The sequence below is a fragment of the Stegostoma tigrinum genome, chromosome 3 (assembly GCF_030684315.1).
Source record: "Stegostoma tigrinum isolate sSteTig4 chromosome 3, sSteTig4.hap1, whole genome shotgun sequence".
NCBI lineage: Eukaryota > Metazoa > Chordata > Chondrichthyes > Orectolobiformes > Stegostomatidae > Stegostoma > Stegostoma tigrinum.
The window spans coordinates 114,973,906-114,987,881 of record NC_081356.1 but is presented as its reverse complement, the minus strand read 5'-3'; the positions used below and the strand labels follow the sequence as shown (position 1 = coordinate 114,987,881).

Here is a 13,976-nt window from a genome sequence, read left to right as displayed (position 1 = left end):
TGCGGGGTTGGGGAACAATGATGTTGGAGGCTGTGGGTGGGAGGTCCCCTGAGGTGATGAGGTCATGAATGGTGTTGGAGATGATGGTTTGGTGCTCGGGGGGTGGGGTCATGATCGAGGGTAGGAGGTGGTGTCGGACAGTTGGCGTTTGGCTTCGGCGATGTAGAGGTCAGTGCGCCATACTACCACTGCACCACCCTTGCCTGTGGGTTTGATGGTGAGGTTGGGGTTGGAGCGGAGGGCTGCCCGTTCTGCGGGGGAGAGGTTGGAGTGGGTGAGCAGGGTGGAGAGGTTGAGGTCGTTAATGTCTTGATGGCAGTTGGATATGAAGAGGTCGAGGGAAGGTAGGAGGCCTGGGGGTGGTGTCCAGGAGGAGGACTTGTGTTGGAAGCGGGCAAAGGGGTCAGTGGGAGGGAGGGTTCGGTTCCCGGTTGAAGTAGTAAGCGTGGAGGTGGAGGCGAAGGCAGTGGAAAAACTGTTATGTCCAACCGTGACTGGTATTCATTGATGTGCGGTTGTAGGGGGACAAAGGTGAGCCCCTTACTAAGGGCTGACCGTTCGTCCTCAGTCAGTGAGAGGTTGGGGGGGTGAAGATGCAGCAGGGCTCAGTGTGGCTCTCTTCTCTGGGGTTGCTGGCTGTTGAGGTTGTGGGTGGAGCGATGAGGTCGTCGGCCGTGGGCGGGTTCCGTTGGCGTCAGGCCCTGTTATCTCTTAGCCTGCCATTACACACTACCTATTGTTGGTCAGTGTCAGTCCCCATTAACAACAATTCACCCTCCTAGCCAGATCACCACCTTTGTCTATCCAACTGCTCTTCTCTTTCTTAGGGCTCTATCCTATTGTTTACTCCCTATCCCATTTCCCCCGCTACTTCCTGCATATAAACTGATGTTTTCCCAGCTACCACCAGTTCCGAGGAAGGGTTACAGGACCTGAAACACAAACTCTGACTTTTTCTTCACAGATGCTGTCAGACCAGCTGACCTTTTCCACCAACTTCTGTTTTTGTCAAATATTTGATGGGTTTCATTCCAAATATGAAAGAATCAGACTTACTATTTAGACAATCTTCATTGCAAAGTCAAATTTTACTGTGATATCAGTAAGTTACAGGAAATTCAGTTATCTTGCACAAACAAACAATCAGCTCAATTAGTGAAGTCTGCTTTGCACAAATGTCTCCAAGGGGAAGAAGTTAAAACAGTAACAAGAATACTTACATGCTGTGTTCGCCAGAGCAAAGTCATCCAAAGATAAGTCGGATTGATTTGAGAGAAAATAATAAATTATTAGTACCTGAAATTAATTTAAAAATCCAACATTTTAATTTTTAAGAGTAAAAGGATTTATATATCTTAATAAGCTATAGCGGTAATCACATCTGATCAATAATCTGTATGTTAAAATACAGCCAGATGTTGCCAGGTAATAATATGCCAATTGTTGAGGTTTACAAAACACAAATATACCTTAATGACATCTACCCAATTCCATCCACGAGGCAATTCCCCTTGGTTATCTAATACAGAAATCAAAAAACAAAAAAAAAAGTCTTCAGAACAAGATTCAAAGAGGTATATTTCTTTCTTTTACCCCATTCCACACTCCCCACCCATTGCTGGCCTATGCACCATGGACTACAGTCAGATTTTGGCTATAATTTACATGGAAACCTTGAAAAATTCAGTGACAGTCAGCTACTAAATTTGGAACAATCAAGACTGATCCTGACTTCAATGAATACTTTATCAGCAGGGATACCTAGTGGTATTATCGCTAGACTGTTAATCCAGAGACCCAGATAACGTTCTGGGGACCCTGGTTCGAATCCCGCCACAGCAGATGGTGGAATTTGAATTCAATAAAAAAAATCTGGAATTAAGAATCTAATGATGGCCATGTATCCACTGTCGATTGTCGGAAAAACCATCTGGTTCCTTAATGTTCTTTAGGGAAGGAAACTGCCATCCATACCCAGTCCGGCCTACATGTGACTCCAGACCCACAGCAATGTGGTTGACTCTCAACTGCCCTCTGGGCAATTTGGGATGGGCAATAAATGCTGCTTGGCCAGCGATGCCCTCATTCCGTTAATGAATAAAGTAGGGGGATTGACAATGATACGTACAGATCAGGGTCTAATTCTTTTTCTCAACCACAACCACACAAATTTCATTGGCAAGTTAGTGCAAAGGATAAGAAGCTATTTCTCTTAGATCCAAGTAGTTTAACAAACTGTTAAGGCATGTCAAGCAGATGTTTCACACCTTGGTGTTCAGAATCTTTTCTACATCTGACAGCTGAGACATGTTACTTTATATATTTTTAATAAATCTGAAAATTAAGTATCAGAGACTTTATAAGACATGGCAATAGTGGTTTTGTTACTGGGCTAATGATCTGACTTCATCTCATTTGTGCAGAAAATCTGAATTCCATTACTTAAGTAAATCATGGAAAGAAGTGTGATCATAAAACTACAAAATCATGGTGAAAACTCATCTGCTACATGATGTCCATCAGTGAAGGAAAGGATGAGCTGACAGTACTTGTCATAGGATGATGACTGTACGTGTGTAGAAACGGTGCATTAGGTAATCAGAATACACTAAGATAACTGCAGCCCACACACGCTCATTCCAGGACTGGAAAAGGGTGCTCAATCTTAGGTTAGCTTGTTATCATACAGTTACTAATCCTACATCTTCACAGCAACATTTGCAAACCTGTCTTGTCAGCCAACTTCTTCTTTTGAGATTTTGATAACTGTTCTTTTTTCTTTTTCTTCGCCACAGAAGTATGAGAAGTTACAGTATTTTGAGTCACTGATATCGTCTGTTGAAAAGCCCAAAAATATACATTGGTGTCAATTAAATATTATTTCTGAATAGTTTAAAAGTGATTAATGCAACAAGATAGCACCACAAGAACAGTCCCTTCATGCTAGAAAAAAAGAACGTACCCCTATTAATGGAAAAGGCTGAGCGAATATCAACTGTTGGATTAAATGATTTATGAAGTGTCCTGGGATCTTGTATTAAAGAGTGGGGCATTCTGTTTGTGCTTAACGTTTATTCCTTGTCCAACATCCCACCAAAATGATCTCATCATTTTCCTCAATACTGCTTACTGGCCTTCACTGTACACAGATTAGGTGCTGTTTCCTCAATTACAACAATGGCTCCACTTCCAAAGATTTCACTAACTGTGAAGTGCTTTGGGATAGCCCAAGGCCATGGCAGCCATTACATAAATGCAAGTTTGTCATTCAGGTTAAAATAGCTGTTAACCTGGTTTTACACCTGTTCCTGGAATAGGAGACCAATGCTTTCCCCAAAAATAAGATTCAAAAAAGTTCAAACATCTGAAGGCATTTTATAATGCAAGTTAAATGGATACTAAAGTTTAATAGAACATGAATGCACAATAAGTTCCTTACATTGAGGCTGAATTGTCATATTTTAATGGATTGTTTCCCAACTGTTCAATTTTTACTAAAATGTCGTATCTTAGATTTAAATGTTTCTAAGTGCATTCTTTACTATCAGACTTACCACTGCACCAACTACTGGCTGATGGTTTTCCATAAGCTCCTCTTGGTTCTCTTTAGCCCATTCAAACAGTGTGTACACCATGGCTGACCCTAAGTTTGCTTCAACCTGTTCTTGTAGCTTGGCTATTATATTCTGCTTTACTGAAGAAGAACTGAAGAGGACATAAAATATATGTTAATATAATTTTTAATCAGATAGTTTAACCAAACCAAGGAATTGAGTACGGTTAACATTTTAACTGTTGCCTTTACTGAAAAGTGATTATATTATGTCAGTTCTTCACCAAACTAGTTAGACCTTTACAAAGTCAAGTTTTTGCAAAAAAAAACAAACACTTTACTTAGTAAAAACTTTGCAAAGTATTAAGTGGCACACATTAATAATAACTAAATCATTTGTCAAAAAGTCTTTTCATCTGGGGAGAAAGGAAGAAGAATTGATTTTGGTTAAAATTTTATTGTCAATTGTTTATGTATGTCACTCTGTAAAAGGGTTAAAAGTGTGGGAATTGTACTTTTTTTTATGTTAACTCTCCTAGCCTAGTTTTCATCAAATGTTTTGCATGGACTTGGTTTCATTGACTGGCTGTGGGGCATTTTTCTGAGAATGGTGCATGGAATATCAGAAATAGCTCCGTCAAATTTGGCAGGAAGATATTATTGCCAGGGTGAGAGTGTCCATCACAGAATTATTTTCTTCTTGGCTCTGTTTTTTTTGGTATTTCTGCTTTTGTTTCTTTTTAAAATTCTGGCTGTTGTATCTTAGATGGTTGTTTTGATTTTTGAATCTAAGATATTTGAGTTTTTTTAAAAAAAAGTTTAGGTTATTGTGTCTAAACTGGCACTGGAGAATGCTAATTTTATAAACTTTTCACTCATTCCTATACTTGAGCACACATGCCAGTAAAATCTAATTCTAGTTCTATTACAGCACAGGAGGCCTTTTGGCCATCTTGTCTGTATCACTTCACTGTACACGCAATTTCAATTTCACCTCATGCATTCTCTATTAACTCTGCACATCATTCTTTTTAAAACAGCAATTCAACTCCCAGTTGAATGACTTGGTTGACCACATCTCCACACTTTTAGGCAATGCAGTCCAGCTCCCAGCCACTGGTATGAAAAAGGCTTCTCCATGTCGCAATTGTTTCTTTTCTCAATTACCTTAAGTCTGTCTCATGTTCTCAATCCTTCCACCAAAGGAATGGCTTTTCCCACATTTAGTCTGCCCTCTCATTATTTTGAATACTTTCATAAAACCTGTTCAAATCTTTCCTTTCAAGGAAATAAAAGAGTGCCAACTTCTCCAATTCATCTGCATAACTGAAGGTCTCATCCCTGCTCCATTCTCATGGATCTCTGAACGCTTCCTGCTGCCTTTGGACAGCAACCAATATAATCAAAGACCTCTCCCACCCCGATTACACCCCCTTCCATCGGGCAGAAGATACCAATGTTTGAAAACACATGCCAACAGATTCAAAACAGCTTCTTCCCTGCTGTTATCAGATTTATGAACTGACCTCATACGAGTGTTGCGCTTTCTCTGCAGCTGTGACACTATATTATGCATTCTTTTCTATACTTGTGCAAGGTATCATTTGTCTGGACATAATTTTCACTATATCTCAGTAGATGTAACAATAATACATCAAATCAAACAGCAAAGAATAGTACAGCATGGGAACACACTCTTTAATGTAGTCCCATCTTATCCTAAAGTGTGGCACCTAGACATGAACGTAATACTCCAGAAGGAAGAATGGAATCACTAGTGTGGAAAGAGGCCATTCAGCCCAACAACCCCACACCAACCCTCCAAACAGTATATCCCACCCAGAACCATCCGCTTAACCTTCCTCTGTAAACCCGCAATTCCCTTGGTTAACACACCTAACCTACATATCCCTGAACACTAACAGCAATTTAGCAGTGCAAATCCACCCAGCCTGCATATCTTTGTACTGTGGAAGGAAACTGGAGCATCTACGTGAAACACCTGCAGACATGGGGAGAATGTGCAAACTCCACACAGACAGTCGCCCAAGGGTGGAATCGAACCTGGGTCCCTAGTGCTGTGAGGCAGCAGTGCTAACCACTGAGCCACCGTGCTGGCCCCTTTTAAACACCAACCATCTGAACAGCATCCCACACAGATCCACAGCCCCCAAACTTATCGCTGTCACCCACGTTTCACATGGCTAATCCACCTAGTCTGTATATCCCTGGACACTATGGGCAATTCAGCATGGTCAATCTGCCTAACCTGCACAGCTTTCGACCATGGGAGGAAACCGGCAAAGATACAGGGACAGTAGCAACTGTCTGTGTGGAGTTTGCACAGAGGGTGGAATTGAACCTGGGTCCCTGATACTGTGAGACAGCACTGCTAACCACTGAGCCACTCTGCAGCCCCAAATGTTCCCAAATAGTGATTTAACAAGTTTCACACAACGAGGAGGTCAATGTCATTAATATATATTCAGGAAAAATCAAGAGTCCCAGTACTGACCCATCGAGAAATTTGTTAAGGCTTCCTCCAGTCTGAAAAACACCCATTAACCATTGTTGTTTCTTATCACACAGCTGGCCAATTTCATAATTGTGCAGGTAATGCTTCTTTAACTGAGTCATAACTTAGCCGATAAATTTGCTGTAAGGCACTTTATCAAATGCTTTTTGGAAGTCCATGAACATCATTACCTTCATCAACCTTTTGGTACTTAATTAAAACAAAAACTCCTGCAAGTTAGTTAAGTATAATTTGCCCTACTAATATGAATGAAACTGAAGGAGATGGCTTATCAAAAAGTGTACGTAAGCATTTTTCTTAAAAAAAGTGCAGAAATCTGAAATACAGAGCACTTATATTCAAAGATCACAGATTTTAATTCACAAATCAATTGATTACACACCTCTAAAAAATTGCAAATCCAGCATTTTCTGCTAAATAGGATTGGAATTCTTACATGCCATTATTGAAGAATGCGTTCAATGATATGTTTGGGGGCAGTTCTGGATACGTGTCAGGCCATGAAATTTCTAGTAGGAAGGCTTTAGGGTCACCAAGGTTACCTACCTAAAACAATATGGAAAAATAAAACAACATAATGCAGTAATGGCAGAGAAGTGAAGTAATTATAAATAGAACATTTAGCAATATTGCTCCTAGTCCTAGTAGTTGCATCTGCTCTCCTCTTTTTAGGGAATAAATGGGAAGGGTGGGTGAAATTTTAGCTTTGTCACCAGAATGGCAACCTAGTGGATGCAGATCAGCCAGAGAGAGTGTGTCAAACTGCTTCACCAGTTTCACCACACTGGTGGCAAGTCAAATTTATTCCCAGCATCTGATAAATTTCCACAGTGACTCTTTTCTTTAAAAAAATGCTTTGAAAAACAGCCAAGACTGCAAAAAAAAACTATACCAACACAAAGAGGAAGATGCAACTGCGTTCAGCAATAATAACCCCTGGCTTCATGATCAATCATATAACAAATACATCATATGGGAAAGGCAAAGTTTCACCAACTTGATTGTGTTTTTGAGGACATGACAAGAATTATTGACGGTGGAAGGGCAGTGGGTGTTGTCTACATGGATTAATAAGGCATTTGATAATGTACCTCATGGCAGGCAGGTACAGTTGGTAGAGTCTTGGGAAGAGCTGGCTAAACATATACAAAAATGGCTTGGCCTTAGAAGCCAGACAGCAGCAGTGGAAGGGTACTTTTCAGAATGGAGATCAGCAACTAGTAGTGTTCCACTTGGATAAGAGCTGGGATCTTTGTTGTTTATAATACATACATACATATAAAAGATCTGGGGGAAAATATAGGTGGTCTGATTAGTAAGTTTGCAGATGGCACCCAACTTGGCAGAGATGCAGATAGTGAAGAGGATTGTCAATGGATACAGTGGGATATAGACAGATTGCAGATTTGGGCAGAGAAATGGCAGGTGGAGTTTAATCTGGAAAAATGCAAGGTGATGCATTTTGTAAGATCAATTTCAGGTGCAGATTATAAGATAAATGGCAGAACCCATAGGATAATCGCCGTACAGAGGGATCTGGTTATACAGGTGGATACTGTAGTCAAGGAGGCACACAGCACGCTTGTCTTCATCAGCCAAGGCATCAATTATATAACCTGGCAATTAGATTAGATTCCCTACAGTGTGGAAACAGGCCCTTCAGCCCAACAAGTCCACACCACCCCTTGGAGCATCCCACCCAAACCCATCCCCCTATAACCCACACACCCCTGAACACTATAGGCAATTTAGCATAGCCGATCCACCTAGCCTGCCCAAATATGTTACAGCTATACAAAACTTTAGTTAGGCCACATTTGGAATACAGTGTGCAGTTCTGGTTGCCACAGTACCAGACGAACATGACTGCTTTGGAGACGGTGCAGAGAAGGTATACCAGGATGTTGCCTGGTCTGGAGAGTTTTAGTTATGAGAGAGGTTGGATAAACTTGGATTGTTTTCACTGAAAAGTTAGAGGCTGAGGAGTGATCTGAGAGACGTCTTTAAAATTATGAGAGGCATAGAAAGGCTGAATAGTAAGGAGGTTCTTTTACCCCAGTGGGCAAAGTTCAATTACAAGAGGGAATGGATCCAAGGTGAGAGGGGAGCGTTTAGGGGAGAATTGCAGGGAAAATTTTTCACAAAGTGTAGTGGGTGCCTGGAATGGGCTGCTAGTGGAGGTGGCGCAAGCAGACATGTTAGCAATATTTAAGCTGTATCGTGAAAGACACATGAATGGGTGATGAACAGAGTGTTAAATAGCACGCATGGCAATAAGACTCAGTGGGCCGAAAGGCCTGTTTCTGTAATGTATAGTATTGTGTTGTACAGTGTATAGTAAAAGTGCAGATGTGTTAGTATTAACTTATACCACACTGCACATACGCCCTTAATGAGAAGGTCTGCGTTACTAATAAACGTCAGGAAAAGTCAAGACTGCCAAAACTGACGCCTGGAGAACAGCTTTACAGGTGTTCCTCAAATAAGGTGCTGTTGCAAATGAGTTCATTCCAATTGCAGCTACACCATTTATAATGTGTCATGTTTTGAAGTATAGGAATGATGGTCAAAAATTAGTAAATACAATTGCTTTTGCATAAAATGACTTACTTAGCTTACCCTATATTGAAAAGATGCTGGACTAAGTTCCTTAAAACATTCATCTCCTTCATAAATGGAACGAAGAGCTTCAAGCTCCATCTGAAAACAAAAGCAAAAACCAATTATGACATTAAAGGTGGTGAGGAAAGTACCTCATTTTTCACTGTAATCTGTTGACATCTTTATAACAGATCCAGATAGGGCTATTCAGATGAAATTTAAGTTGCTTTTAACGAATGCTAGAACAAGCAAAATAATATTCTAACAAACGCTAAATGATCTGAAACAGTCCTGAGCATTTCCAACAGTTTCTGATTTCATTTCAGATTTACAATAGCTGTAGCTTGCTTTTGTCACAAGTTTGTTAGATAAGAAGCTGTAGCTTTTCCAGAAGGCTCAAATATATAATGTGGTTTTTATAGATCGCTCTCTTCAGGAATAGGATATGACAGAAAATCAACAACTCAAATTAGCTAAAATTTCACATGATCCAACTAATTTTGATTTGCTTCCAGAAATTCAAAATACATCGGACTTTTACAGAAGCAGCCAATGATACATTTTTATTTATACATTCACAGGACATGGCCTTCTCTAGCAAAACCAACAGTCATTATTCATTCTGAATTGCTCTTCAGAAGGTGGTGATAAGTACCCTTCTTGTACTGCTGCTCTTGCGGTGAAGATAATTCCACAGTTTTATTGCCAAGTTTCAAGAACTTAATTCAGTAACAAAAAAGGAACAGCATTTTTTTCCACTGATAGGAGAGTAATTGCCGATGCACACATGCACAAATTTACAAGCAGATCATTCTGTTTCACAAGCCTGCTTCACCATTCAATAAATCAAAGCTGACACAATTGTGGCCTCAACTTTCCTGTTCACATCTTAAGCACTCTACTTCCTTGTAAGTTAAGAAACTATTTAACAAAGCCTTAAAAATATTCAATACTCCTCCATCCAGCGGTCTCAGCAGAGAATTTCACAAGCTACAACCAACACAGTAAGTTTTACAACATGGACAAACGTCCACCATGTCCACACCAAACATCAGGCCTCCACTTATTCTAATTCAGTTTCTGACATTTAGATCTAACATTGTATGCTATAGCAGTTTGATATATTTAAGTATTTAGATAGATTCTTAAAGGTTCAAAACCTACCATCCCTTTAGATAGTGAGTTCCAGGCACCCAGTACCCTCTAGGTGATTTCCCCCCACCCACCCACCCACCCACCACGATTCTCCAATAAACTCCTGTGCCTTACCTTAAAACTCTGCCCTCTGGTTATTGACCCTTTGACTGAGGGCAAGAGTTTCTCTACGCTTCCTAACTTCGTATTCCTCAATCACATCACCCCATCAGCCTCTGCTCTAAGGAAAACAACCACAGTTGTCTAATCACTCTTTATAGCTGAACAGCTTCAGCCCAGGTAACACCCTGGTGAAACTCTTCTAAACCCTTAAAAACAAGTCTACTGAGAGTTTAGGGTGTAGTATTTATTGCATTCTATTTCCAATTTATTCCCCAGTACCCCAGTCTCAGGGTGGGTATTTGTACTGAAACCTTCATAAGAAAATGTATGAACACGCCAGGCTGACAATGGCTGAGTGGCATAATTGCTGGACCGTTAATCCAGAGGCCTCATAATATTCTGGGGGCCCACATTCAAATTCTACCACGACAGACAGTGGAATTCAATAAAATATCTGGAATTAAGAATCTAATGATGACAACGAATCCATTGCCGATTTTCAGGGGGAAAACCCGTCTGGTTCACTAATGTCCTTTAGGGAAGGAATCTGCCATCCTTACCTTGCCTGGACTACATGTGACTCCCAACCCACAGCAATGAGGGTGGCTCTGAACTGTCCTATCGGCAACAAGGGACGGGCAATGAATGCTGCCTAGCCAGTGACGTCCTCATTCCACGAATGGATAAAGAATAAAAGCCTCGCCCAGTCTTGTGTTGTCACTGCTCTACGAGGCAAGCAACGAGAAACTCTCATCATTCACATTACTGATAGATGCCTGGCAGCTTCATCATCTCCAACTCCCTGGTCCTTCAGCTTTTTGGGGACTGAAGTTAGAACAGCGGCCGGGTGTCCGCGGCCCCCTCATTAACCGCTCCCTCGCCGCCTGCAGACAATAAGCACCGCAGGTGCTGGAAGCCACATTCTAATAGGTGTGAGGCTGGTAAAGCACAGCAGGTCAGACTGCACTCCGAGGTGCTGCTGTGCTTTTCCAGCCTCACACCTACATACTCTCCGCCCAAAGCCCTGACACAGGCCACGGAGACAAACGGCCCGCTCAACTGACAGGCTCCATCGGCTCACCGTCTGCTCCTCGTTGGCCGTCATCGCAGCAACCCTGGCGGGCAGGAGGAAGAACTCGCGCTTGCCAGCCTTTAGAGGCGAGCAGCCTCCATCCGGCCCGGGTCAGTCCAAAGGCCAGCTCCGGTCCACGCCGTCGTTCACCTCTGACCTCGCACACCACTGGCTGGGCCGCTCGACCAATCAGTGTCCCTGACATCACGTGACAGCGCCCTTGCACCGCCCCCACAAAACCCGGACGATCTGCGCAGGCGTATCCGGCCCAGGGACGGGGAAGCTTTTGCGCAGGCGTGTTGGTGCCCTCCTTTACGGTGTGGGGCCTGTCGTGGAGGGGAGGGAGGATGCGTGTAACGTCACCTCGCAGGGTGGCCTGCGTGCAGACGTCAATAAGACGTTGAGAGAATTGCGGTGGTCCGATGTGGAGGCTATTGGCCCCATCGAGTCTGCCCTAGCTCATTGAATGAACATGGTGATGAAGTACTTTAGAGAGAGGAGCAGAAACAGACCTTCAGCCCAGTGATAATGGGAACTGCAGATGCTGGAGATTCCAAGATAATGAAATGTGAGGCTGGATGAACACAGCAGGCCAAGCAGCCTCACATTTCATTATCTTCAGCCCAGTGAGTCTGCTTCACACTGAATGAGATCATTGCTGATCTGATCATCCTCAAACAAGGGTCTGAAGGGCCAAATGGTTTACTCCTGTTACAGAGACAATAGGAAATTCTGATGCTGGAGAATCTGAGATAACAAGGTGTAGAGCTGGATGAACACAGCAGGCCAAGCAGCATCAGAGGAGCAGGAAGGCTGATGTTTCCGGCCTAGACCCTTCTTCAGAAACCCTTCATTTTCTGAAGAAAGGTCTAGACCTGAAACGTCAGCCTTCCTGCTCCTCTGATGCTGCTTGGCCTGCTGTGTTCATCCAGCTCTGCACCTTGTTATCTCTGGTTCACTGCTGTGCCTACTTTCTATGTTTCTGAATACAAGCCAACTATCTCAACCTTTCCTCAAATCCATCCCTTCCAGAGCAACCTAGTAAACCTTCTCTGGACTCCTCCAATGCTAGTCTTTCCTCAGATAAATGCACCATGTCGGTATGGCTGTTCCATCTGCCAGATTACTGCTTAGAAAATGCAAAGTAAAACTGGGTCTCACCTACTTTGTGGAGTCACTAATGCTATGTGTGATTCATTAATATCTCCTTTAAAAAAAACGCTATGAGCAGAGTCATCTGGTGCTACTCTGGGATGCAAACAGTATGGCCATTACTGGAACTTCTCGTTCCTGCTGTAGGTTCTGAAATAAAAGTTAATGTTTCTCACCCTATCATGGTAGACTGTAGATACTTAACGTCTCAATAATTGTGACAGCTCATTAGGAAGGAGGAAGCTACGTTTACACTGCGTGAGAGGAAAGTGCCGATCGGTTGCCAAGTGGACACTTTAAGTAGAAGCATTCCAATAGGGAATACAAGAGTTACATGAAAACTGACAGTCCAATCTCATGTCAAATATGCAGTTCATATCACCCAAAGCCTGGCGGATCATATCAAACAGTTTATCCCTTTGGCGGTTTGTAATTAGCAAGATACTGACTACATCCAAACTGCCAATGCTTGCAGAAGTCACGTTGTCCAAATTTAGATGTGATTTTGCAATTGGACAACATTGCTAATAATCTAGAGTATGCAAAGAGTTACGCTGACAGCAAATTTAGGATTGTCAGTCAGGCTCATAGTTTAGCACACTTTGCATGTACTGGAAGCTACGTGTATTAATACACTGGGTCTTGTTCCTTTCAGACAGGAAGAACTTATGCATACATTACACCTGTTTGCACTCAACAATATAGGTGATAGCCATTCTCGGATTCATTCCTGATGGCAATACGTTGACCAATCAGAGTCAATCTTCTTGTTTTAAAATGTACGCAAATCTTGACTATTAACTCTTAGTCATCATCAAAAAGCTGTGACAAAATGTGTCTTTTCTTAGCAGTCACAGAATCTGTACAGTGTGGAAGCAGGCCATTCAGCCCACACTGGCCCACCTGTTACCCTATCACTGCATTTCCCACCCCGGACACTATAGACAATTTAATATTGCCAATCCACCTCACTGGCACATCTTTGGACTGTGGGAGGAAACTCACACAGCCAAGGCTGGAATCAAACCCAGGCTCCTGGTGCGGTGAGGCAATAGTGCTGACGACTAAGGCACTGCACAGTCCTTATGTTCTGTACTGCTAAACAACTATTTGGATACTAAGAGCATGATAAAAGTAGTTACAAACAACAACATTGTGTGCTGCAACAAGGCAACAAACAGCAGTTTAGAAGGGAATGAACATAGTGAAAAATTAATTACCATCACCCAAAAGAATCAAGTAGCTTAAGGCCTCTATCAAGCGATGCCATAGAATGGTGGAGGTGGAAATGAATATTTACAAAATATTGGTTTCACCACACAGTGAAACAATGTGCAGAGCAGTACAGTTTTATTCATAATGGATGGTTGTGTGGAAAATGCCCAGGTCACACAAGGAATTGTTGAGGAACTTGTTGCCAGTGACAAATTAATTTAAGCAAAGGATGCCTATTTCAATCTCTGGTACAATACCATTTTTGAGCAGGTAAAATTTAGTAAGCGTCATGACCACTGTGAGAAAGCTTTGCTATGCTTACCAAAGCATGGTGGAAAATTGTTAAGTTGCTAGTTTCAAAGTAAAGATTAAGGACAGGAACGGTGTCATGTCCTTTGACAAAACATTGTCAGATGTCTTGAAGTTGAGCGATTTAATGGAAGCTATTGCTTTGAGCAGAAAGGCAGAGTTTGATTCAGTTTCATGCATAGACTGAGTATGTGTTAGGGAAGCAGCAGACACTTTGTCTAGTGTTCCGGTGAACAGAGGATGTAAGTTAAATTGGAGAGGGAGAGACTGCACAGCATCAT

At 42.1% G+C, this 13,976-nt stretch overlaps 1 protein-coding gene across 1 annotated transcript; it reads right to left on the bottom strand.

Moving 5' to 3' along the window:
* Nucleotides 1-1,111: 1,111 nt before the first annotated feature.
* rwdd (RWD domain containing 4) lies at nucleotides 1,112-11,195 on the bottom strand. Its single transcript, XM_048528335.2, has 7 exons — nucleotides 11,029-11,195; nucleotides 8,709-8,789; nucleotides 6,526-6,635; nucleotides 3,555-3,705; nucleotides 2,727-2,835; nucleotides 1,470-1,519; nucleotides 1,112-1,223 (listed from the first exon to the last, which is right to left on the bottom strand). Exons 1-7 carry the CDS (start codon nucleotides 11,050-11,052, stop codon nucleotides 1,149-1,151), a joined length of 600 nt encoding a protein of 199 aa, XP_048384292.2. The 5' UTR covers nucleotides 11,053-11,195; the 3' UTR covers nucleotides 1,112-1,148.
* Nucleotides 11,196-13,976: the final 2,781 nt, after the last annotated feature.

Coding starts and splice junctions, on each gene's coding strand:
- rwdd (XM_048528335.2), bottom strand. CDS start 11,052: ATGACGGCCAACGAGGAGCAGACG. Junction 8,790..11,028: donor CGGCCAACGAGGAGCAGACG/GTGAGCCGATGG, acceptor TTTTGTTTTCAG/ATGGAGCTTGAAGCTCTTCG. Junction 1,520..2,726: donor GAAGTTGGCTGACAAGACAG/GTTTGCAAATGT, acceptor TTTCTGTATTAG/ATAACCAAGGGGAATTGCCT.